The sequence below is a fragment of the Physcomitrium patens genome, chromosome 17 (genome assembly GCF_059467195.1).
Source record: "Physcomitrium patens ecotype Gransden chromosome 17, ASM5946719v1, whole genome shotgun sequence".
Lineage (NCBI taxonomy): Eukaryota > Viridiplantae > Streptophyta > Bryopsida > Funariales > Funariaceae > Physcomitrium > Physcomitrium patens.
This window is the reverse complement of record NC_143426.1, coordinates 4,379,222-4,405,014: the sequence shown is the minus strand read 5'-3', so window position 1 is coordinate 4,405,014 and position 25,793 is coordinate 4,379,222. Positions and strand designations below refer to the sequence as shown.

The window sequence follows — 25,793 nt, the reverse complement described above, 5'->3', positions numbered from 1 at the left end:
TTTGACTGTGAGAAGAAAAAAAGAATGATTTTGCATATCACGTTGGACATGCTATATGATAATGTGTGTACAGCACAGCAACCATAGATCAACCAAATAGAGTGAGGGTTTGTTGTCATTACACTATACCAGTATGCACACCTAACTATGGTGCAACAGTGCTTGTATTCTATCCCATGTAATACATTCGGTGGTAAAGTAAACAAGAAAATGCACAAATTAAGGAACATTGTTGGATTTCTTATATACATATATATATATAAATATATAAATAGCTACGCATACTTCTTCAATTTGAAGTTATCAAATTAACAACGCATTGACATTGTCTCAAGGCCTAAAGTGTCCCATAAAGGAACCCACTACCAACCCCATTGGCTCCAAAGTTAGCAGCCCTACGAAGCTTCCACCCAACGCGACCCCAGCTCCGTTTTCCGGGCCGCCACCTAATTTACCACACCCTACACCAAGTGACATCAGCAAATACCGACGGAAGTAATTTTCATTTTTACCCTCTTCGGTAGAATACGCAAAGTCGGTCACCCCCAGGCTGGGTCAGCAAACCCATTATGGTCCCAAAAATCACGGGCAGATACGATCTCGTTTGTACAAAACTTGACCGTATAGTTTGGTCGTAGTTCAGACTTTTGGTACCCGGGTAAACGCAACGGTCCTGAAAGAGCAAGTTCCACATGGCGGAACGAACGCACGAATGAAAAAACTAGTAGGCGGGTGTGGATGACATACATCAATAGTGGGGTGGGGTCCGTTTGGGGGGGAGGGGTTATGGGGTTGCATGAACACCACGTTGGTAGGAATGAGAGGGGCCATGAAATGAGAAGCGGGGATATATAAGAAATGGGGGACAGGGCTTAGAATAGCTTAAATGAATGAGATATATGTAGAGAGAGTTTGACTGTTTGGGAAAAGAAATAAAATGGGAATTAGGGTGGGCCCCTCCCCCTATCATTTATTATTTTGTTTATAGTTTTATTATATTTTTATTTTGTGTTTAACTTGGATGGAGTGGGAGAGAAGTGAGTGATGTGGGGCAATTGAGTGACTAGTTAGTTAGTTAGTTTGAATTTGCTTGACTAGTCCAATTCGGCTTTCTGTGGCGGGAGAAACTAGATTATCCACGTGTCTTCCCGTGGGTGGTTTATCGCTCCGGGAAGTTGGGGATGTGGTTATAGGGACATTGTATGGGGTGGGGCACGGGAAGCTGGAGAGTGCCCACGTGGAATTTTTGCTTTGGGGCGAGGTGGTGGTGATGTGGCTGTTGCTTTTCCTATTTATTTATATATTTATTTTATTGCATTTTAATAAATTAGTGTGGGTTTTAGATGATTTTTTTGCCTTTTATTGTAACTAACTAACTAGTCACTAACTAACTAACTAACTAACTAACTTACTTACTTACTTACTAACTAAAACTAGACAATATAGAAATATATATATAGTTTAAAGTTTATTAATGAAGTACGAAATATTTTTAAATATTTTCAAAAGCCACAATAGTATTGACGTAAATTTATATATCCAACTTGCAGTTGTAATTAACAAGATTGATAGATTTTACTTTCATAAAATTAATAAATATTGAAATAAAGTACTGAAATAATTGAAAAGCTTTTAGATGTTTGAGTTAAAATAATTTACATGGTATTAGTTAAATGCATGTATGTTTAAGCATTTGAGACGCCTTGGCCTAAAAATCAAAATAAATTGGATACAAATTACAGTTAGAATAATTATAACTATAATGAAATCACATGTTCACGAATTTAAAACCATGATTTTGCAATGAGTTGAGATATTATATATCCTTCAATTTAAATGGGATATAAATGCTTTTAAACTCAATAAATCCAAAAAACCCTGTAAAGAAGAGAAATTATATTTTTGTACAGTTATGTTATGTTTAAACTATTCAACGTTTTTAATTATATATATTAAAAAAACTCACAAAATAAAGGATTTTCCAACAAAAGATTTTAAATACATATAAATACACATGATGTGATTTAATTAAATAAAAAACTAATAAATAAATAACCGTTTTTTGAAATATTCACATTAATAAAGTTTCATGAGTCTTGGTTAAATACAATATTGTTTGAAGCTTGAAATAATATATGTGTGTATGTGTATATATATATATATATATATACATACACATGTTTATGTTAATTTTATTGGGATGTACTTGTAAATAAATGTTCTATATTGATGACACATGCACAATCAGTACATTTGCTATCTAAGCATGTTTATGACTAAATAAAAACTTAAAACTTGTTTGTTGGTTGCACATTAAAAATATTATTTGATGTTTAGTGAGTATTTCTGACAATATAATATACTATCTATTAATTATTTGTTTGGTAATATCTAATTTAAATATTAATTTTTTTGAATATAAATAAATAAAGTGTTTAGATCTACTATTTAAATAATTAAATAAATCTTAGTTTAGAATCTTACATTAATTTCATTCTTTACGCATTGCATATAAATGTTTCTATTATAATAATATTCATATCATAAAGTAACAATTTTTTTGTGTTAAACACTTAATTATTCAAAAAGTCATATAAATCTTTACAATGTAAATATGTTAAATAACTTATAAAATTTAATGTTGATAAATTATAAAAAAAATAAAATCTATATAAGTTTTTTGTCAACAATATTTTCCAACTAATTCTTTGCTTTAATAATTATTATTATCATTATTATCTTAAATTTAATATTACATAAAAAAAATCTAAGTTTATTTTATTTAAAATTTGAATAACAAGAATGCATAAAGTCCAAATGAAATATAATTAAAAAAACACATATTTTTTAAAAAAACATGTTTCATTTAATTAAAACTGATAATACAATTTTGCACTATTTTTAATAAAATATAAATATAAATATTTTAATAACTATATAGAATTTAATTTATTTGTGAAAGTATAAATTAATTATATTTAGGATTGTACTTGTAATAAGATAATATTCACAATTCATTTGAATTACACTAATGAACAAAGTAATTTAATAAATAATTAAATTATAGTATTTTATATATTATATATTATTTTCAAACTTTAAAATAATATATAACTATGTAAAATAATAATTAAAAATCTATATTTGAAAATTTCATATATGCAGTACATTTAATCTTAAAATAAAAACAAAATATATGATTCATGAGTTGTGTAGTCCTTAAAAGTACATCACTAGTATATACATATTTTTACACTTTATATATAGTGTTTATATGTTCACATGTTTATTTATATATATATATATATATATATATATAGGCACAAATATACACTTACATACATATATTTGTTTTAACTATCCACAAAGGTTTAAAAATGAACAAATTTTATTTAATTAAGGATATTTATTAATGAGATGCTCTATGTAATAATCCAATAACCTAATACAACAATTGATGGTAGAATCATGTTTACTTTTAGTGTCTTAAAACACATTTACCTCATGAAACTGAACACTTAAAGTGGGATTTTTGTTTTAAAAATGGTGAAAAAACCAAAAAATAACTAAAAACATAAATACTTTTTAAAAAATGACTTTAAAAAAATGACTCCAATATATACATATACATATATATATATATATATATATATAAACAACAACAACAGTGCGCTTTTGTTTCAGAAGTTAAGAAACAGAACACTTGGAGCAAAATTCCAAGGACATCCATTTGTTTACCGATTATAAACGGGCTAATTAATTTCCACACTCCAACCAATAGCTTTAAGTTTTGCAAAAACAGATTCATCAGAGTCTAAGCTGCCCATGCAGAACGGTACAATACACAGCAATACAGAACTCCTCATGATCTGTAACTAGACAGTTGAAAATCACTTCATGAAGTTCCATGCAAAATGGCACACTAGTGGACAGCTCATTACATGTAGAAGCCACAGATTATGAATACATGGTGCTTCAGCAAAATCACCTAAAGCAATTGTCAAAACATTAATGTTGAAACACATATCTTCAGCTTAGCCCCAATTTGCTGCTGTACATGGAGATCCACGACACGCATCAAAGTAACTTACATCACCCATTTAAGGAACAATTACTAAGAGCGCTAATCAAGTAAGGTACACCTTCCTCTATCCTGTAGTGTACAATGAGAGAAATCTCTCTCCCCCTCTAGAATCGGTGAAGAAAACCCCAAACCTGGTCATCTTCTTTAGCAGTATGTTGTATCGGATTTGCTAACCACAGGTATAGGTCTAGTAGAGCACTTCCTCCAAAGACCTTCTCAGTACATGCAACCGACTTAAACTGCAGTTCTCTTTTGTGGCACTTTGGATTGAATTTTTTTTCTTGCAGCAATGTCCTGGCCGTGATTGAGGATCAGTTTGGTATTACTAACAGGTGCTCTGAACTCATGTGTCAGGCTAAGCCCGATGCCTGTTCCTAGTTCAGGAAAAGGTTCACATTTGAAAGTTGCACAAAAGAGAGGGTTCGACTGGTTTACGCCCGGAATCGTCAGATGTAACAATCAAATGTTGACGAGGATTCTTTCACCGTCTTTCTGTTAATGAACCATTGAATCCCATTGATTCGATTGCCTTCTTGCATTCTCTGTTTTTTTCCGCCACAAATTTCAGGACATCTTCCGCCAACTGTCACAGAAAGCACATGCATCAATTACCTTGTAGTACCAGATTGAACGGGTGATGTGATTAATAACATTATCACAATATGCTAAGTTTTTCATCCAGATAAATCATCGCATGTTTCATGATAATAGGATTTAGTGACCTACAAAAGTACAACCATTACGCAAGGATGCAGGGTCATGATAGACTTACCTCAGTGCAACGATCTATATTGCGTAATTCAAACAAAGCTTTTAGGCAATTTCCCTCTTTCATATCCTTGCACACACTTGTTGGTCCATACATGGCCAAGAGCTTCATCAATGCAGCAGCTTGCCACATGATATTACTTGTTGCACCTCTAAGTACCATTTCCTTCAACAATTTAAGTATGCCGAGACGGTACATTTGTTTGCAGGCCTCTTTACAACATTTCTTATCTCTGGCGACCGCCACCTGCTTACACAGAAAGTCTTTCAGCTTTCAATAGAGCGCTGGGTAAAACCATATTACTGATACTGTAGTTTTGAAGCCTTCAAGAGTCAAAGTTCATATATCCGAAATAATCAGCAACAATACTGAACACAACATAATGGACAGCTGTGTGGACAAATACATGAAAACTGCGATGCGGTAAAGATTATAGCATCCACCAAAAGGAAGCAAGCGATGAGGATAACTAACCAGTAGGGCAGTCGAAGACGAGTTGATTTGAGCATATCTTCCAAGGACACTATGCTCCAAAACAGAAACTATAATTTGAACTCCTCGAGCTAGTCCTCCTTCAGGAATCATGAAAGCTTGTCTTCCTTCAGGAACCTCCAAAAACTTTTCGAGAGCTTTTGTACTGAGCACAATCACAGTGGACAGGCTTTGCAGGTGGTGCTTGACAACATCAAGCAGAATGGTTACAGCATTATTTCGTAATAGCTGCTCACAATGCATTGTCCCTGGATGCAAGTAGAATACATTAGCGAATAATTTCTAACGCTTCAGAACCAATGTTGGCATCCAAATATTCTAATTTTCATCTGCTAATTTGCATCATTGCGACAGAAGTCTAATACTAATTAATCCAACACAAGTCTTGAATAATATCTAGGATCATATTTCGACCATGTAAAGTAGCATTGTTGACCTCTAGCTTTAAGGTAAACAACATTAGATTATTGTCCTCGTAAGGACCACCGATGTTAGGATGTAAACAGGCTTCCGAAAAGCGGACCTGCTTGCTTGTATTGTACATTTCTGAAAAATCAAGAAGGTTCCTTTTCCTGGGTTCGAGGTACTTCGCAGTTGTATCAATTGATGCGACAGTACACGCGTACAACACGGCACGTATTCCTCTATTAAAACATCAGGTCTTTGTTACTCCTGAGAGTTGGTGCTTTGCTGGAGTTATACGTAAATTTCAATTGAAAAGGATGGGGAGATTAGCCTACCAGTCAGACTCAAATTTCTGATTAGGATAAGTGCACACTCCAGACTCTCTGTTCTCCCCCCAAATTGGTCCAAGTTCTCTTTCTTAATGAAACTAAAAAGGTTTTCGCCAATTTCGTCGGTGATGAGACAATTATTTATCATCGTGGCATGTTGGTTGGCCGTCCCATTTTCACTAGGATTCGCACTCATCTCCACCAGAATTTTCAGAACCAGATTCTGCAAGAGAAGTGCATCAGTGACAACGATTGACAATAGAACAACAAATATCGAACACTGATTGCTCTCATAGACATTTGCGTGTTCAGTATGAGGAACAAACCATCGTGCTTTTTTCATTACTTCCAGAGCACTACAAATTAAAATTTTAAGTGTTCGTGAACCTAATACTAAAATCTAATCTAATTTTAAAATATTAGACGTAGGTTAGATTTGAATTTGTTTGTCTTCAACAAACCTCAGGTCAACGACAAGATTGATACTTCACATAAACCAGATGATGGATAAAACGGATAATACAGGACCTACAAAATATAACCTGAGTGATCTCTACATCGCAGTTTTGTAAAAACTGCGCATCCTTGCACATGGGTTGGATAAATTACACTCGCTAAAACAAATCAACACATACAGTAGAATAGCTGATAACAAAACATCTCTCAAGAGTGGACTGTTAAAATATTTCCTCACCTGAACGTCAGAATCGGTAATGGAGAGTTGCAAATGGAGGAATCGGCCTTCATGAATAATTAGCTTCCCCATGGGCTTAACGGCGAAGGCTGCAAGAGCCCGATAAAATGGTTTGGCGTGGGATATTCTATTGGGAGGCGTCTTCTTTACATACCTGACCAAAATATTGCATGCATGATTCATTCTCTCTTGACTCTCATGCTCAAGGAGAGGATATAATCTTGAAATAACTATTGCAGCTGCATCCATCCCATCAGAGCCAGAACAATTTTCTAAAAGGGTCAGCAATGCTGAAACGCTGGACCCTTCTGCACAGATCTGGTCGAGTCCCTCGGGCGTCGAGCTAATAATTTCTAAGCCAAGAGCGATGGCAGTGCAAGGACACCTCCCTGCATCGCTGACAATTTTACATGCTGTCGACACAAAGCCAGCCTCCAAGACTTTCGGTCGAGTCTTGACATTCTTTACGAGCTCCAGTAAGCCTTCTGCAGCGGACTGCTTCGAAATATTTTCCTCAAGGGATGCCAAGAGAAACCTATGACCATCGGCTTCTATTACAGCCTGCAAGTAAAAAGAAAAGAAATAGAAGTAAATGATCACTCTTTTCTATCCAAAAATACAAGAGTTGCAGTTATCATCCATATAAAAACTTGGAGAATGATATAATTCTAGAAATTAGGTCTAAGATCTAATTTGACGGCTAATAGCACTGACAATGCAAACGCTGGCTTCCATAAACGTCTAGCTGTCTGCATGAAGATCTCCACATCAAAATCATTTGACAGCTGATATAATGGTCAGGAGGGCAAGATGTACCTCACTGGTTTCCTCATTTTTGCAAAACAAAACCAAAATGGCAGTTAGAACCTCCTTGAAATCACTTGTACCAAACCCTTTTACGTACTTCACAAGAATATTCAGACCACCCAGGCCATCTACACGAGCATTGGCAATTCGGTGGCGTGCATCTGCATGATCTTGTGCCATCTTGAGGAGTGCCGAAGCACCTTTTTCACTGCTCGGGCACTGAGGGTTCATTTCAAGCAAATTCAGTGCAGCATCAAGCGCTCCTTCAGTCTCCAAAATCTCGTTGGTGCTATCTGCTTTACTTTTTAACATCAAGTCAAGGAGCCCCAGAGCGGCATTTGACACATCGCTGTGCCATTGTTGATCAAGAAAACCGACAATTGTTTGAAGCGGCAACTGATCAATTGGGACCGCAATATTTGACGGTAAAGCTTGCAAGGCAACCAAGGCATCTTGTTTGCAAGTCAGATCTTTATCTTCCAACAAAACCTACAAGAAAAGAACCAGATAGCTCACTTCATCTTCACAAAAAGAATATAGAAGCCAAAAATGCATATTTAATCAATTAACACAACTCATCCAACGAACAAATCATCAGTTCAGGAGTACAAGACAAACACAGTCATCTCCGGGCTTTTCGCGAAGATGCCTCAAGATCCTATCGAGATCCTCCTAAAGCACTACTTTGATGAGAATATTCTGCGCCATAGCTTCTTGAGTGTAGTCAGGGTATATATATTAATATTTGATGCGATCAATTCAGCACATTCCGCAGGCTTCGGATGAAAGAAAGCTGATAACTTTCCAGATGCGATAAAGACGCAAAATCAGACATATGACGTGACATTTAGAGGCTAGAAATCATTTTTTCCACTATGAGAGAATGTGGCGATTGACTGACCAGAAGAGCATCAACGCCTCCGGCATCTTGTATCTCAGTTAAGCGATCTTTCTTCTCTATCCAATGCCGTAACTTACTGGCGACTAGCTGTCGAAAAGTTAGATTTTCGGAGTTCTTCCATCTCAGCACCATTGCAACGTCTCCAACAGGGTCTTCCATGTCAAATTGCTCAAAAATACTCAAAACATCAAGTCTGCACTCATATGAAATCAAAGATGTTTCTTCACTGTACAACACTTCGCGAAGAGTATTCCTGTCCTCGAGCTTCTCGGCGAGCACATGTTGTACCGTTTTCCGTCCATGGGCCACGCAGAAAGAAAGCAGTTCGACAGAATGAAGCAATAATGTCGTCAATTCCTCAATGTTCTCCCGAGGATGAGGTCGTAAAGATTCCAAATGGTTCTTCCTTTCCGAACTAGTACCTCTGATCATAAACAAAAGGTACGAAATTAAATACTTGCCATTGTGCTCTCCGAACGTGTCTGTGTACATTTCACAAAGTTTCCTCATTATCCTTATAATTGCCATCTTCCCAGACACACTTTCATGGATATGCAATGCTTCAGTCTTCATAAGATCTGTCATGCCTTTCCAAACTAGCAAGCAGACCTCATTTGTTGATGTGGCATTGTCCAATGCCAAGATCTGCTTCTCCAACTCAACAAGTAAATCCTTCACCAGGTATTCCGGTTCCGGTGGATAGATGAGACCTACGGGTGAGAAAGTCAACAGTAAGCTGGGCTCAATTTAGATACGAATTGCGCATCTCATGTCAAAAAATGGCGGGAAATGCTTTCTAGTAGCAGTTTCGAGCAACAAAGATAATGAATGAGCAAAAGCTTTCAAGTACTACACATACAAAAAGTTTACCAAAAGAAAACCACAAGTTTCGAAACCAGACCCCGGAATTTAGGTTTGAAAACTCTTACTTTTCTGCAATAATTTTATCAGAGCTGCTACAATCAGCTGGGTTTTATCTCCTCTTCTTGTACTGCTTGCCAAACGTGGCAATCCCCAAGTACACACGCGATGTACTCGGCTTCGATCCTTAATGTTCGTACTGGCAGCATTCACATTCGAGAATGAAATGAACGCTGGAATTATACCGTCGTAGATCAGAACCTCCTTCCGTACCTGGTACATTGCAACAGAAAGTGATATTTGACGAGTTTAGATGACTAAAATAACTACCCACAGTCAAACCTTATTGCTTACAAACTTGATAAAGATATTATAGTTCAGTATAAGGTCAGCTGGAGCAGTAAGCACAGGTTCATGAGCAAAGGTTTTGTCGATCGCATAAGTAATTTGACACTGACTGAGTCACAGTGCCATTTGATAAACTAAATGAGCTTGCAATACCTCTTTGTTCACCAAAATGTTCACGAGAGTTTCAGCAGCTACAAGAGGAGTCGAGTTAAGCATCTTTCCCTTCATTAATGGGATGAGCACGTCCAATCCTTCAGCTACTTCATCAACGATTTCAGGGTCAGCTCCCTCCACCTCATTAAGGTCGGAAGTGAGAGCCTTCATTAACTTCACCTGCACATGAATACATCGTGTTACACATGGACATCTATCAACGACAAACCCATCCAAAAGTTGAGGACAGGCTGAATACTACAAACAGGCATTGAGAATAGTGCTTACCGCACGCTTAGTATATTGTGGGTCCTGCGTCCTTGCTAACTTTATAGCAGTTGGTATAACTTTCATAGCTTCCGATTCATCTGGTGAAGATGATTTAGGTAGATATTGCGCATTGAACACTGCACGTGGACCCCCTGGTAATAATGCGCACTTGGTAAGATGGGAAAACCCCGCAAGCACTCTTCTTCTAGCAGTTGAACAAAGCTGTTCTAATCCGAGCTCTATTCTCCTCTCCAGAGAATCATCAATGAAGGGACCATCTACACTGATATCACTTGAGTTTCCCTCTTCTGTAGTAGGTTCATCCACAGCCGACTCTACTGCTCCTCCACAACTGCAGAAAAGGATTTCTTCAACATTTAATAATGAAAGTCCGACAAGAAGATTAGTAACAACTTGTGACGGTAACTTCAAACATGCAACATCATAATTATTTTTGTAATTCAAGGTAACAGAATGTTGCAAAGTCTCACTCCATCTATTTATTTCAAGCTCAGAAACCATCTTCATAAATATTTCAACTCGAATTCGTGCATACATCCAAAGAAGGTGCAAAGAGAAGGAGAATACCAGGTTATCAAATCTTGGAGAGTAACACTGACGACGAAGCGTCTGCTAACCGGTCTGCCAGTAACAGGACAAATGGTTTTCTCACATTTCAAGTACTCTTCAATGCATCCCTTGCAAAAGGATACCCCGCTGTCAATTACGACTGGCCTTAACATAAGGCGTTTGCAAAGACCACATTCCAATTTTGATTTGATATCAAAAAGGCAATCTGATGTGGACGTTATTGTTTCAGCTTCTGTCATGAACAGAATTAACTGCTCTAACAGCTCAGAATCAATTTTCTGCATCTGGCGTGGGGAGGCGTGCGCATGTTTCTTTATTTCCTGAAAATGCCACATTTTTGGATCAGTCTGGATACCAGAAACAAGTAATATGCATCCGAAGAAATAATAAAACTCTCTTGGACTGTAGACGAAAACCAATAAACAGCAAAGAGCTCCTAATTGCTATTGTAAGTACGATGTGAATAGCACTCTATTATGATTTAGTAGGACGTACGCACTTGCAATTCCTGCCTGATAGTATCGACGTCTGTGTCAAGCTGTTTGGCAAGCCAAGTGCAAGCGAAAGTCGCGTGTTCTGAGGAACGAGAGTAGCTGTTCGAACGAAGAAAATCCAACAACTGTTTCCAAGTCACACTCCTTAGTAAATACACATATCGAACTTAATCTATAGATCAGAAGCAGTCAGAACCATTGCAATTCTGTGCCACAATCTAACATCTGACGTGGCCGAGCATCTCAGACGTTCAAACGTTTAAACGTTCATATGTACAATCCTCGATTCATTCCAAACGTAACAAGAGGAGTTAAATTCATGGACGCATGCATAAAATCCACAGTAACAGGCAATTGTCCGGGCCAAAAGCAGTAAAAGAAATGAAATTAATCAATAGTTAACTAGGGACTTTAAACACAATACGATTGGAGATTTAGTTGAGCCAAACTAAGCCATTAACAGTACAAATACAAGGCTACGGCATTTTTTAACAGCAGAGACAGCCAACAAAAAAATGATTTACATTTTACGTAAAATTAGTATGATTATTAAAAATGAGAATGAAAATAAAACCTTCTTCTTGAAGGCGGCTGAAACTTTGTTGAGTTCACTGCAGTCACTTTCCTCTCCCAGTTCCTGTGCTACTTGGCCAAGTTGCTTTACTATTGAATTAGCTTCTCCCTTGCAGTTTTGATGAACCTAAGCACACATTACAATATTTCAGCTTAATACAGTGTTCTTTGCAAGTTGTGACTCGAAAAAGATCGTGATCTCATGCGTGCCACAAGGAAAAAGTTTGTTGGTTGTAATGATCAAGATTTGAACTGTCGCACGAGCCCCGCAAACTAATCACATCAATTCTTCTCAAAAGGATGATTCAACTCGAAGTGCAATCATAATATCCACGAACATCTTGGGATCACTTAAGAAACATCAAATTTGAGCAATTACCTATACCAAGAAAACTAACAAGAAACAATTCAATTACCAGTTTTAAGATGTACCTCCAACTCGCTAAATCTGTCCTGTACATTCATGACCGCATCGTACAATTCCGCTGCACATGTGTCCTCAGTAAGTAAAAGCCGAAGCCTATGCCTCTTCCATTCCATTGCCGATCTGCCACCACAAACAAAACTCGGGAGTGAAAAACAAACACTAGTAAGAAAGAACATACAAACATAGTCAGCTTGGCAAAAGACAATATGATCTCAAAGTCAGCGCGGGAAGGTTACTCTGGATCTTCCCAGCCACAACCAGCGAAATATGCTAAGCAAAATCGAATGTCTCCGTGTTCTGAGAGAGCGCTGGGTTCTTCGTACAAGGCGTTTAAGAAGCTGTTTCTTAGACATCTTAGGAAAATTACCTCGAAACATCTTCGAAGGCCTTCCCAAGTTTTCTCAAAGTTTTTTCCTCCACTCTTGTCCATGTTTCCCTAGGGAGTTCCTTCAGCAATGTTTCAAGCCTTCTAATCGTTTCCAGAAGAAGCGCATTTAAGTTCCTAATGTGAGGTAGATTTTCCAAAGCATCGATTGTGGTAGAAATCCATTCTAACTTCAAGTCATTTTCTGCAGAGACAGGCATTTTAACTGGTTGCTTCCTGCATTAGTACCACGGGACAACACTTTCGTTCAGAAGTATTCTGCTCCCAGAAGCTACCAAGCACTTCACAGCCCCACACTACTATGTAAAAAACGAAAAATGAATTTTGGGAGGGGAGTCTTCGCAACAATCAAAGCCGGTTTAGGTTTCCACCCATCAAAGGAAAACCCTCAGTCATATGAGAGCGACGCCTTCTCATCAACGGCAACTTCCAACTCCAGGGACCCATCGAATTGATAACCCTCTACAATTCGATAACCAAACAAACCCCTCCCCACCCCCCTAAAAACCCACGAAAAAAGAATTAACGGAAGACCACCCACAGGAAATCATCTAACGTAGCATCCTGCAATTCTCCCGCCATGCATACTCAACACTTCCCTCAGGTTCTTACATCGCTGCAGCGATCCACGAACGCCACTGAGCCCCAGTCAAATCCCTCCCCTGCAATCCACGTGCAAGCAAGAGAAAAGCCGCGAAAGCCCATTCACATCGTCAACCTCAACCCACGTTTAGGGCGTCAAATTTCGGGGAGGAGTCTCGAACTCATCAAGCTCGCAGTGGCAGAGACACAGAGGAAGTAAAAGAAGCGATTGCCGCGTTCAACCACACACACCACTGCGCGTAGCTCACTACCGACAGTCCTGGCATTCTCCGATGCCTTGTTCCTCGGAAGCCTTCGTGCGGTAACTCATACTCGCCGTTATTCGTCCGACGAACGATTCCTAACCTTTTCTCGTTGTTGCCCAGTCAGACAATGTCAACGGATCCTACGACGAACGAGCATAGGAACACCGACGATCGCTGAGTTCCGACAGTGGACGAATAGAGGATTTTTTGACGAACGAAGTTGGTGGATGGGGCGGCCAGCACATTGTCGGCCTCACGGCATTGACAGGAACCTACCACCGTGTACCCCTATTACCGTGGGATCTAGTCACCGTTCCACCGACAGACACATATTTGTACTTATCGTGGTACTTTTTACTTTTTACTTTTTGATTCCTCTCTGCTTTCTAATTTCAACGAATACATGGGTTTGTCGTGTTACGCTTGTCTTCTTCTGTTGTAAAATTCTAATCTTCGTCTTTGTGTTAACTTTCATTAAAGGTACCCAGTGTTGGTTTTTGCTTCTAGATATGAAAACAAATATGTGTGAAAAAATTATATATATATATATATATATATATATATGAGGAAGTAAAATGCCAAATGATGTCAAATTATTATAGAATGAAACAATCCAAATTTATTAAGAAAAACATAATAATATATGACTCTTTACTGAAGTGAAGACACTTTATTTATTTTTTGTTTAATCTTCTTTTAATATATATATTGTATTAACATTGAAGTTTTATCATATTTAAAATTATGGTTACTTTTGTGCTTTACTCTTTGTTATAAGACCAATAAACTTAATAAGACTTATAATTACTTGTACCTAATCCAAGTATTTTAACCAAAAGTAAACTATGTGATACAATCAAAGTTCTGAATTTTCAAGTAATATGTGGCAATGTCATGTCTATTGGAATGGGATTCATTCTAAATTGGATACAATTTGGTCATATTATTGTTATTGTTATCATTAGACTTAAAATACCAAGCATGATTATTTGTAATTTTTTTGTATATTAAAAACTTGATACTAGTTTAAAATAACTACTGAATAATATATCTTAGAAGTCTTGTGGATACAAAATATTTTATATTTTTTGCAATGATTCTTATTGTATTGTCTAAATACTTAAAATAATAGTATTAAAATATGATTTTTAATAAGAATTTGTTAAAGCAAATTGATTTATCTTTAAATTTAAATAAAAATCACATAAATTTTAATAATTTTTTTTTATTGAAGCTTATAATTAGAATAACTATTGATAAATCTCAAGGCCAATTAATGAAAAAATATAAATAAAATCTTTCAAAGTAAGTATTTATAAAAAATAATGATAACTAATTATTATGATAAATAGTTTTAATATAACGATTTTAATTGTTAAAAAAATTATAGCATATATTATAAAATAAGATATTTTGATTGGAAAGTAAGTTTGTTCTATTACACTACAAATTATTTTGATTTTGGATAAACTAAATCTATCTTTTGGAATGATGGATAAAAAAACCTTTATTACGCATTACATATTTAATGACAATCAATAAGTTACAAATAAAAATCTTAAAGGTTTTTTGGCTTAGATCCACTAAAAAATACTTTTTTATATATAAAATTAGTATATTAAATTCTTATACATAATATTTTTAAAAATATTTTAATAAAGTTAAAAAGAGATGTAATAAAAATTTATAAATTAACATGTACCATTATATATAATAAAAAGTATCAATAATAATAGTAACTTATTTATAAGTATTCTTATTTATTTATCTATTTAAATTTATATAAGATGGTAAAAAGTCCAAGCATTAGTGAAAAAATGGATATTTATACAATGTATGAAAGAGGTGCACGTCTTTAAATCTTAGAGATCTATATATAATTCTTTTTATTCAAATAAAGTTTTTTTTAAAAAGAAAAATTATAATATAACATATTTGGCTTTTTATTGATTTATTTTAATTTATTTGATAATATTTTTATTTTAAAGCTATAATTTATAATAGAACTAAAATTCAAAAAAATCTCAAATACATATTTAAAAAAATTATTTAGCATAAATGATTATACACACCAAATAATATCATCAATCTTCAAACTATCATCTTATATTATTAAAGCCATAAACATAAGCTTAACATGTATCTAAGTATATATATATATATATATATATATATATATATAAATAAATGCCTTGGAGTATGGCCACCAATATTATTAATGGTCGATTAAGCTCTCTTAGCCTCAGAACAAGTCTTAGTCATTGGCCTTGGCGGATTGGAGCATTTTTCCAGTAGCCTACAATAAAAATGACTCTCTCTTGTCATAGTTGGAGCTTGGAGTGATATTGGAGGAGCTAATATAGAATGAAACAAGTAGTATTAGGCTTGGCTTCTATCAACCACAAAGCAAAGTGATTAATAGGATTTTTTTTTTTTTTTTTTTTTTTTTATTTATCATATAAAGGAAGCTTTTTAAAAAGAAGAGGACTAAAAATTGGATCTCCAAGAGCCAATGAGAAATAGACACATGGTGCTGAGCCTCACTTATACCATTATTGGAATAAAAAAATTTGCTTCAAGAAAACACAAAGTTTTTAGCTACAACTAGATATGATCATATACTACATTTTATATATATATATATATATATATATATTAGCTCTTGATAGTAAATGGTAGTTGATGCCCATTTCTTCACTAAAATAAATGCCATAGCTCCATACTTCATTAAATTTTAGTATGTGATGGCTCTTTGAAATGGTATTATATATATATATATATATATATATACATATACCAAAAGTAAGATTTATGTATATATATATATATATATATATATATATACATATACCAAAAGTAAGATTTATGTATATATATATATATATATATATATATACATCAAATCTTACTTCCTAAAATTTTCTATAACATAATTTATGAGCAAACAAAGCTATAAATCATATTAATATAAGATAATTGATTCTTTGTTGTTAAAAAAAAAACACCACAACTTTATATCAACTCCTCTCAAAGAAAGAGAGAGTTTTTAAAGAGCTTATAAAGAGAAGTCTAATTTTTCAAAATCTCAAATCCAAATTCAAAATATACTACGAAAAAACTTCCAAAAAAAAAACTAAAGAGTGGCTAGCTCATTTTTTATTTAAAAAGACATTTGTGGTTCCTACTAACATCTCTTAAAGCAAATGAGAGCTTTTTGGAAAGCTTATAAAGAGAAAAAAAACTCTTCAACATCTCAAATTTAAATTCAAAATATACTTTGAGAAAACCTATAAAGAAAAGCTTTAAAAAGTAGTTAATTCTTTTTTATGCAAAAAAACACTCCATGTTCATAGTAGCTCTTCTTGAAGCAAGTAAAAGCTTTCTAAGAAGCTTTCAAATAAAGAAACAACTTTTCAAAAATTTTAAATTCTAATCAAAATATACTATGAAAAAACCTCCAAAGAGTAACTAGCTATTTTGAAAAGGAGAGAGCTTGAGCAAAGGAGAAAAAAAGAATAGTCCAAAAGTCAATACTAACCTATGTCACTCTCCCTTAGTTCTATATTTCTTTACTTTAGCACCATACTATTCCATTTCAAGCTCATTTCAATCTATCTTAACTTATTTTACAACCATTTAATTATTTATTTACTTATTTTTTTTATTATAAATTAAAATTTTATAAATTTTTATATTATTTTTATATATTATACCACTTTTCAATATAATATTCATTCCCTCCAAATCTGCATATCTTTCAGCATGTGCCAATTGTGAGGCCAAATTTCACCACTTGATGAAACCTATGCCACATAATAAGACCAAGAGGTGGAATTAGAGAGCTCCCAATTGTGTAATTGTTAGATTAATTTAAATCTTTATATTAAAAATTCAATTAATTTTAGGCCTTCCAAGCAATGATTACCAACATTAAATTAACATGTTAAATGAAATTTACTATGCAAACATAGTAAAAATAATTAACTAAGTTATTTCTATTAATTGACAATAAGAATAAAAAGTTAAGTTTGAATTAAAAGTTAAGTTAAAAGTTAAGTTAAAAAATTTAAAGTTAAAAATTAAGATTAAAAGGTTAAGTTAAAAGTTAAAATTAAAAGGTTGAGTAAAAAAAGATTAAGTTAAAAGTCAAGATTAAAGATTAAGTTAAAAGTTAAGTTAAAAAAGTTAAAGTTAAAAATTAAGATTAAAAGGTTAAGTTAAAAGTTAAAATTAAAAGGTTGAGTAAAAAAAGATTAAGTTAAAAGTCAAGATTAAAGATTAAGTGAAAAGTAAAAAGTAAAAATTTTAGTTTAAAAATTAATTTAAAATTTAAAAATTAAAAGTTAAAGTAAAAACATTAAAGATTAAAAGTTAAACTTAAAATTTATTAGAAAAAAGTGAAATGTGGAGATTACAATTCACTATGAAGATGATAGTAAAAATAAAGTAAGACAAGTGAAAGCGAAGATACCTTGACAACATGTAAAGATTAAAGGCATCGACTCCCTTCTACTCTAATATTTGCCAAAATTTTTAATCAGCTTCAATTTGAATGATTCTTAGCTTGTTGCAAGGCTAACTTGAAGGTGCTTTTGATCCAACAATCCTCATTGCAATCTAATGATTTAGTCGTGAGAATTCCTCCTTTGAAGTTGAGTGATCCAAACTGCCATGGTGACCAACCCTCTTGACTTAGAAATTCACTAAAAATTCAGATTGTCTTTAAATTCAACAAAACTTAAGCCTTTCAGAGCTAAGCTTATAAAGCTTGATGCTCCCAAAATTTCAAATAAAGCCAATCATTAAGCACTGAGAAATGCATTTCCAAACACGATTGATTCAAACTGCAAAGGCAGTCGACTCCCTCAAACTCAAAAATTCACCAAAACTTCCTCCTTATTCCAAATCAAGCGAATCTTATCTTGTTGGGAAGCTAACAAAAAAAGCTACAAATATTCAGAATATCACATTGAAAAAAAAGAAACTGAGTGACTGATTGAAGAAAATCCAAGGCCCTTGAAACCCTTTGGATATTTGAAGACAGAAGAGATATCTACCTCAATGAAACATATTTTAACACTTAATGACCATCCTTCACAATGCAAAATCCATACATATACAATCACAAGGTTCATAATTAGAATTAAAATCTAAATAAAATTAAGATTAGGGTTTTGGCCAAATTTTGGCATGGCTCCGCCTTTCATCCAAAAGAGGAGAGAGTGTCACGGCCATAATCATGTAAGCTAATAATTACATATAGAAATAAGTAGAAGTAAGTAAAAGTAGATAAAAGTAAGTTAATTCTATAATATTTAATATGGAAGCTTCCTAGAAACTTCTTAGATGCTGCTTTGACTTCATAGGTGTCTTTAATTGACTTTTTGGATTAGAAACGTGGTCAACAAGTTGGCCATGTGCCACACATGTTGTTAGCTTGAAGATCAAGCTAACTATGTGGCCCACACGTAGAAAAACTTGCCTTGTAAGTCAAGGCATGTGTCCTACAAAGTCAACACATATTGGAGGTCCTATAGAACATCGCCACGTAGCCCCTAGTTAGATAGTATATATAGAGACAAGAGTGAAGGCTTCTTCACTCTTGTCAACTCCTTTCTTGCTCCTAGTCCAGGTTCAAGAGTCTTTAGTTTTTTGTCTTGTGGCAATAGCCATTCCAGTTTCCTTTTAATATACATATTTGTTTATATTTTGACTTATTATATCGAGATAGCCTTTTTGTATATATTTTCCCTCATCGAGTCTTTGTCCTTGACAGATTGACAAGAGTACACTTACAATATCAGAGCTTTGTTTTTCTTGAGTAAGAGTGGATTACCCCTTTCTCTTGACAAGACATAAGCGTATTAGAAGTTTGCGGATTACCCACTCCTAAACTGATATTGTTCTTAGTATCTTCTTTGTTATCAAGTCTTTCTTTTCTTTTGTCTTGAGCAGTATCAAACAAATTTTTCTTCTTAGTGTCATTATGGCAGAGCTTGTTGAAATAAAGAGTGCAATGGCACAAATGCAAGAGCAAATGAAGGAATTAATGCTTGCGATGCATCAACTCAATTCACCAACACAGGAAAGAACAAGAATAGCAGAAAGTGGGGATATAGAGATGATCGGAGCTGCTTCAACATCTACAACAAATCACGTTCCTTCCCCAATTGTATAACACCCTGTAAGCACTAGAGAACCAAGAATTGCCTTACCCGAGAAATTTGATGGTACGAGATCAAAGTTTCGAGGGTTCATCAATCAAGTACAATTGGCAATTGAACTTCAACCGCAAAGCTATCCAACTCCAGGATCACAAGTCAGGTTTATTGGTACTCTACTTTCTCGTTCTGTATTATCGTGGTTTTCGTCTTTTTTTGAACAACAAAATCCAATATTGGACAATTTAGAAGCTTTTATGGTGGAGTTTTGATCTATGTATGGTGAACACGATGCAACTCGTGTTGCAACAAATAAGATCCAAATTCTGCGACAAGGAAATCGCTCTGTAACAGTGTATGCTTCACAATTTCGACAACTTGTAATTGACATCAAGTGGGATGATGCTGCACTCATCAGTCAATTTCTTTATGGATTGTAATACGAAGTAAAGAAATTGATGCTCAACTTATCTAATCCTCAAACTTTGAGTCAAGCAATCGATTTTGCGGTAAAATGTGATAATCAACTTTTCAAATTTTGATCCGAAAATCATTCACGGGAACCTCAACGTTATTACTCAATGGCAACATCAACATCTTTGCCAAATGTACATTCGAAAGTAAAAGACATGTAAATTGACACGGTACATTTTAAACCCCTAACTGAGCAAGAAAAGATTCGTCGTCGTCAAGAAGGATTATGTTTATATTGCGGAGAACCTAAGCACACTGCTCAACATTGTCCAAAGAAATGACGCAACTATAAAATGAGGGGTACGGTGGTCAAAGAAGACAACATGTCGGAAAACGGATTCGTCCAGCTACAATAGGGACCGTGCAGTTGGAACCTTGTACAATTCCTAATGAAGGTCCTATCCTCTCCTCAGAACCCTCTTCTTGTTTTATAATAGACTTATATTTAGGACCTAAGAATTACAAAGCCTCTGCTTTATTAGATTCGGGAGCCTCAACATGTTTTTTAGATGAACAATTTGTTAAAAGTCGTAAAATACCTTTTATACAGAAACCTAAACTAGTACATGTAGAAGTCATAGATGGTCGTCCCTTGTCTTCTGGAGATGTCACTCATGAAACTCATCCTATAAAAGTAACAATAGACGGTCATGATAGCTACATAGCTTTTAACATAATTAAATCCCCGTCCAATCCAGTTATTTTAGGTTTATCCTGGCTAGAAAAATATAACCCTCGAATAGATTGGAATTCTTGTAAACTTGACTTTTCCCAGAGCGTTATTAATAGTTCTACCAACCAAGTAAAAAATTACAAGTCTAGTATAGTAAAACCCATACTGATAGGTACAAAAGCATTTATACACGCAGCAAAAGAAGGATCAACTTTTGCTATTTATGCTGCACCTATTTCTGAAAACATAAAGACTTCAAGTGGCATTCCAAGTCAATATCAAGAGTATCAAGACGTTTTTGAGAAAAAAAATGCAGATATTCTTCCTGAGCATTGCCCATATGATTGTTCAATCGACCTCAAGGAAGGAACTCAGCCACCATTTGGACCAATTTACAGTTTATCGCAAGATGAGATGGCTGAACTCAAGACATATATTGACGAGAATTTAGCGAAGAATTTCATACGCCATTCAAAATCTCCAGCAGGAGCTCCAATTCTATTCGTAAAGAAAAAAGATGGATCTTTACGAATATGTGTTGATTATCGAGGACTCAACAAGATCACAATCAAGAACAGGTATCCATTACCTTTGATATCAGGACTCCTTGACCAGTTGAATCAAGCTAAGATCTATACAAAAATAGATCTAAGAGGAGCATATAATCTAGTACGGATCAAAGAAGGAGATGAATGGAAGACTGCGTTTCGAACCAGGTATGGACATTTCGAATATAATATCATGCCCTTTGGACTCACGAATGTACCAGCTGCTTTTCAACATCTCATGAATGATGTATTTCGTGAATTCTTAGATAATTTTATCGTCTACTATCTAGACGATATTCTGATCTATTCTAAGAACGTCGAAGAAGATGAAATACATGTTCGTCAAGTATTACAAAAACTTAGAGATGCAAGATTGTACGCCAAGATAGAAAAGTGTGTATTTCACACTACTCAAGTTGACTTTTTAGGATACATCATTTCAAATGATGGTCTCATGATGGATTCTAAGAAAGTCCAAACAATCATGGATTGGAAGATTCCAAGGACAGTAAGAGATGTCCAATGTTTCTTGAGATTTGCCAATTACTATCGGATCTTCATCAAAGATTTCTCACGAGTTGCAGCTCCACTTACACGCTTGACTAGTAAAAATGAATTCCAATGGAATCAAGAAGCGGAAGAAGCATTTGAAGCCTTGAAGACATCGTTTGTCTCTGCACTAGTCTTATATCGTGTTGATTTTTCCAAGGCATTTTTTATGGAAACAGATGCATCAGATTTTGCCTTGGGTGCAGTTTTATCACAAATGGGAACAGATGACAAACTTCATCCGATAGCTTTTCATTCAAGAAAATTCTCAGCAGCCGAGATCAATTATAACATCCACGATAAAGAACTTCTTGCGATCCTGGATTCCTTTCAAGAATGGCGTCATTATCTAGAAGGCGCTTCTAGTCCAGTCACTGTGTATACAGATCACAAGAACCTCGAGTATTTCATGTCAGCACGCGTGTTGAATCGTCGTCAAGCTCATTGGAGTATGTCTTTATCAAGATTCGAGTTCATTATCACTTATCGGCCAGGAAAACAACAAGGTTTGTCCGATGCCCTATCTAGACGTTCTTATTTTGTACCAAAAGAAGGAGATGCAGCTTTTGAGCAACAAAGAACGGTCCTCTTGAAACCGGAGCAATTTCATCTCCGAGCAATGAAATCAACATTGACTGTTGATTCAACTTTTTTCAAGCAAATTTAGTCCAGTATGTCCTCAGACCCTCTTGTTCATGATATCGAGAATAATTCTTTCAAGTCTCATGATCCTTCTAAGTTCGAGTTCAAGAATAATCTATTATATTTTGAAGGACACCTATATGTTCCAGAAGGAGAAGCACGTTTACGTGTTCTTCAAGCACGTCATGACTTTCCAGCAGCACGGCACTTTGGATATAATAAGACTTTGGAACTCATATCAAGAGATTTTTTGTGGCCACAAATGTGAAAGTCAGTCAAAGACTTTGTACAATCTTGTGATATTTGTTCAAGATAAAAAATTCCTCGTCATCGACCTTACGGACTTCTTCAGCCATTACCTATATCAGAACAACCATGGTCTTCTGTTTCTATGGATTTCATCACAGATCTTCTAAGCTCAAGATCTTATGATTCTATATTTGTGATAGTAGATCGTTTCACCAAGATGGCACATTTTGTGCCATGTACAAAATCTATCACAGGTGAAGAAATAGCTAAGCTTTTCATTGATAATATCTATCGCTATCATGGATTACCTAAAGATATCATATCGGATAGGGGAACTCAATTTATGTCAAGATTCTGGAGGACCCTTTTCAAGATTTTAAAAGTGGACATAAAGCTATCTTCGACTTTCCATCCTCAAACCGATGGACAAACAGAGCGCATAAACCAAGTCTTGGAGCAATATTTAAGGTGTACTATCAACTACCACCAAGATGATTGGACAACCCTTCTGCCATTGGCAGAGTTTGCTTATAATAATAAGGTACATTCTTCCACGCAACAAACACCTTTCTTTGCCAATTATGGCTATCATCCATGACTTGATACTTTTGATTTTTCAAAAGTTGAGAATCCTGCAGCAGAAGATATGGCAAATCGGTTGTCAGAGTTACATGCAATAATGAAGACGCAATTGAAGGAAGCTCAAGAACGACAAAAGATAAACGCAGATCTATATCGTAAGGAGCAACCACAACTCAACGTGGGTGATAAGGTATGGCTACTTCATCGCAATATCAAGACTACTCGACCTTGTGACAAGTTGGACTATTGTAGGCTTGGCCCCTTTTCTGTTTCTGAACAGATCAACCCAATTGCATATCGGTTACATCTACCGGAGTCAATGAAGATCCATCCTGTATTCCACGTGTCTCTTCTTGAACCATATAAGACAGTGGATATACAAGGAAGAAGACAAATGCCACCGCCTCCTATAGAAGTAGATAATAATGAAGAATTTGAGGTGGAAGAGATATTAGACTCAAGGCGGCGCCAAAATAAGCTGGAATATCTTGTTCATTGGCACGGATATGATATTAGTGAGCGCACATGGGAGCCATCCAGGAATCTAGCAAATGCATGAGCTAAAGTCAAAGTTTTTCATCAACGACATCCATCAAAACCAAGATGAAAATCTCTCTTATAAAAGAGACAAGATTGAGGCAAGATAACATTCAATTTCCTATCCTTGTTTGTAACTTCTTTGCATTTGTGACGCTAATTAGATAGAGAGCCAACAACCAGCAGATTCAACTCAAGAACCTTCGTTTGCTGATCTGCCGGACGAGACATTACGATTGTCACAACCTTCAAGACGATGCAATCGAGATGAAGATCTTCAAGAACGACATGTTCTTCCTTGAATAGATGGTGAGATACAACGCGTTTGGTATCACGATTTGGGAAGGGACTCCCGATGTTTGGTGATTTTGCTAGAGGTAGGAACAACTCCTGATGGTGTTCCAAATATTCTATTCGAAGGAAGTTACGAAGGCCTCAACAATGATCAAATAATTGGGTGGTCTTCCCGCCCTGGTATGGGACACTACCGATGGTTGAGAGGCCCTATCAATCATCTTCGAAGAGAACAAAGATCAGAGTATGTGGCGAATATAATTCGTCGCATCATAGATTTCCTCAACATATGATGACCGCTCCTCGTGGAACTCGTCTCTAGAAGGGGGGGTAATGTCACGGCCATAATCATGTAAGCTAATAATTACATATAGAAATAAGTAGAAGTAAGTAAAAATAGATAAAAGTAGATTAATTCTATAATATTTAATATGAAAGCTTCTTAGAATCTTCCTAGATGCTGCTTTGACTTCATAGGTGTCTTTAATTGACTTTTTGGATTAGAAACGTGGTCAACAAGTTGGCCATGTGCCACACATGTTGTTAGCTTGAAGATCAAGCTAGCTATGTGGCCCACACTTAGAAAAACTTGCCTTGTAAGTCAAGACATGTGTCCTACAAAGTCAATACATATTGGAGGTTCTACAGAACATCGCCACATAGCCCCTAGTTAGATAGTATATATAGAGACAAGAGTGAAGGCTTCTTCACTCTTGTCAACTCCTTTCTTGCTCCTAGTCCAGGTTCAAGAGTCTTTAGTTTCTTGTCTTGTGGCAATAGCCATTCCAGTTTCCTTTTAATATACATATTTGTTTATATTTTGACTTATTATATCGAGATAGCCTTTTTGTGTATATTTTCCCTCATCGAGTCTTTATCTTTGACAGAAAGAGGGCTTGGAAAATCAAGCTTCTTTTATAAAATTGAGTGGAGGCTCATAGAATGGTGGCTACATCTCCATCCTTGATTTTTAAGATCTATTGCCTTCATTCATCCAAAAGCCAATCTCATTACTAAGGCTGATGGTTCTTGTTAGTGGTCAAGAAAGCATTTTTTTATAAATCTAACTTCACTATTGTATTCAAAATACCTTCTTAAGCTAAGATCAACTACTCACATGCCTCAATCCATACTCAATTATAATTTATCCTAAATTTTTTATAAAACTAAATTCTACTTATATAAATCCTAATTTAACATGTTTAATTATCATAAAATAAGAAATAACAAAAATTTAAATTTTAGAGTATATTTGAGAGCTCACACCAACATAAATATATTTATTTTCTTCATCTTCTTCAAATTTCTCCATATCTTTTATTTAGTATAGATTTAAATTCAAAATTTTTTTAAGATTATTTGGACTAAATCTATTATATTTTATCTTAAATACTTTATCTATTTTTTAGCCACATATATCTTCAGCTTTCTACCATCCAATTCATAAGAAAAAGAATGGTTATATTATTATGTATTCTTACTGCTACATATAGATCAAACTATCTTTAAGCAAACTTTCTAAAAGTGCTATGTTGATGCTACAAACAACTATCAAATGCTCACATCTTATTTTCAATTTTAATTGATTTGGATTTGAAATGGTGAGTTTTGTAAAACCTCTCTTTGTCCCTCAATCTAGTACTTGTTAGTTTT

The 25,793-nt window shown here is 35.0% G+C and overlaps 1 protein-coding gene across 5 annotated transcripts; it reads right to left on the bottom strand.

Annotated features, from left to right (window-relative positions):
* Positions 1–3,937: 3,937 nt before the first annotated feature.
* LOC112294547 (uncharacterized) lies at positions 3,938–13,426 on the bottom strand. Of its 5 annotated transcripts, none has more exons than XR_016498130.1 (16): positions 13,125–13,311; positions 12,566–12,799; positions 12,204–12,318; positions 11,773–11,898; positions 11,204–11,323; positions 10,702–11,024; positions 10,132–10,465; positions 9,844–10,023; positions 9,411–9,615; positions 8,482–9,191; positions 7,590–8,069; positions 6,774–7,334; positions 5,869–6,302; positions 5,328–5,593; positions 4,857–5,099; positions 3,938–4,667 (listed from the first exon to the last, which is right to left on the bottom strand). XR_016498130.1 is itself a non-coding variant. In XM_024545107.3 (16 exons), the coding sequence occupies exons 2-16, from the start codon at positions 12,781–12,783 to the stop codon at positions 4,566–4,568; spliced, it is 4,200 nt and encodes a 1,399-aa protein (XP_024400875.1). In that variant the 5' UTR covers positions 12,784–12,788; positions 13,196–13,426; the 3' UTR covers positions 3,938–4,565. The 5 variants fall into 5 exon arrangements, 4 of the variants coding, with proteins under 4 accessions (XP_024400875.1, XP_024400873.1, XP_024400876.1 ...); XM_024545107.3 differs by having other exon boundaries at positions 6,086–6,302; positions 12,566–12,788; positions 13,196–13,426; XM_024545105.3 differs by having other exon boundaries at positions 6,086–6,302; positions 13,196–13,424.
* Between the last annotated feature and the right edge of the window lie 12,367 nt (positions 13,427–25,793).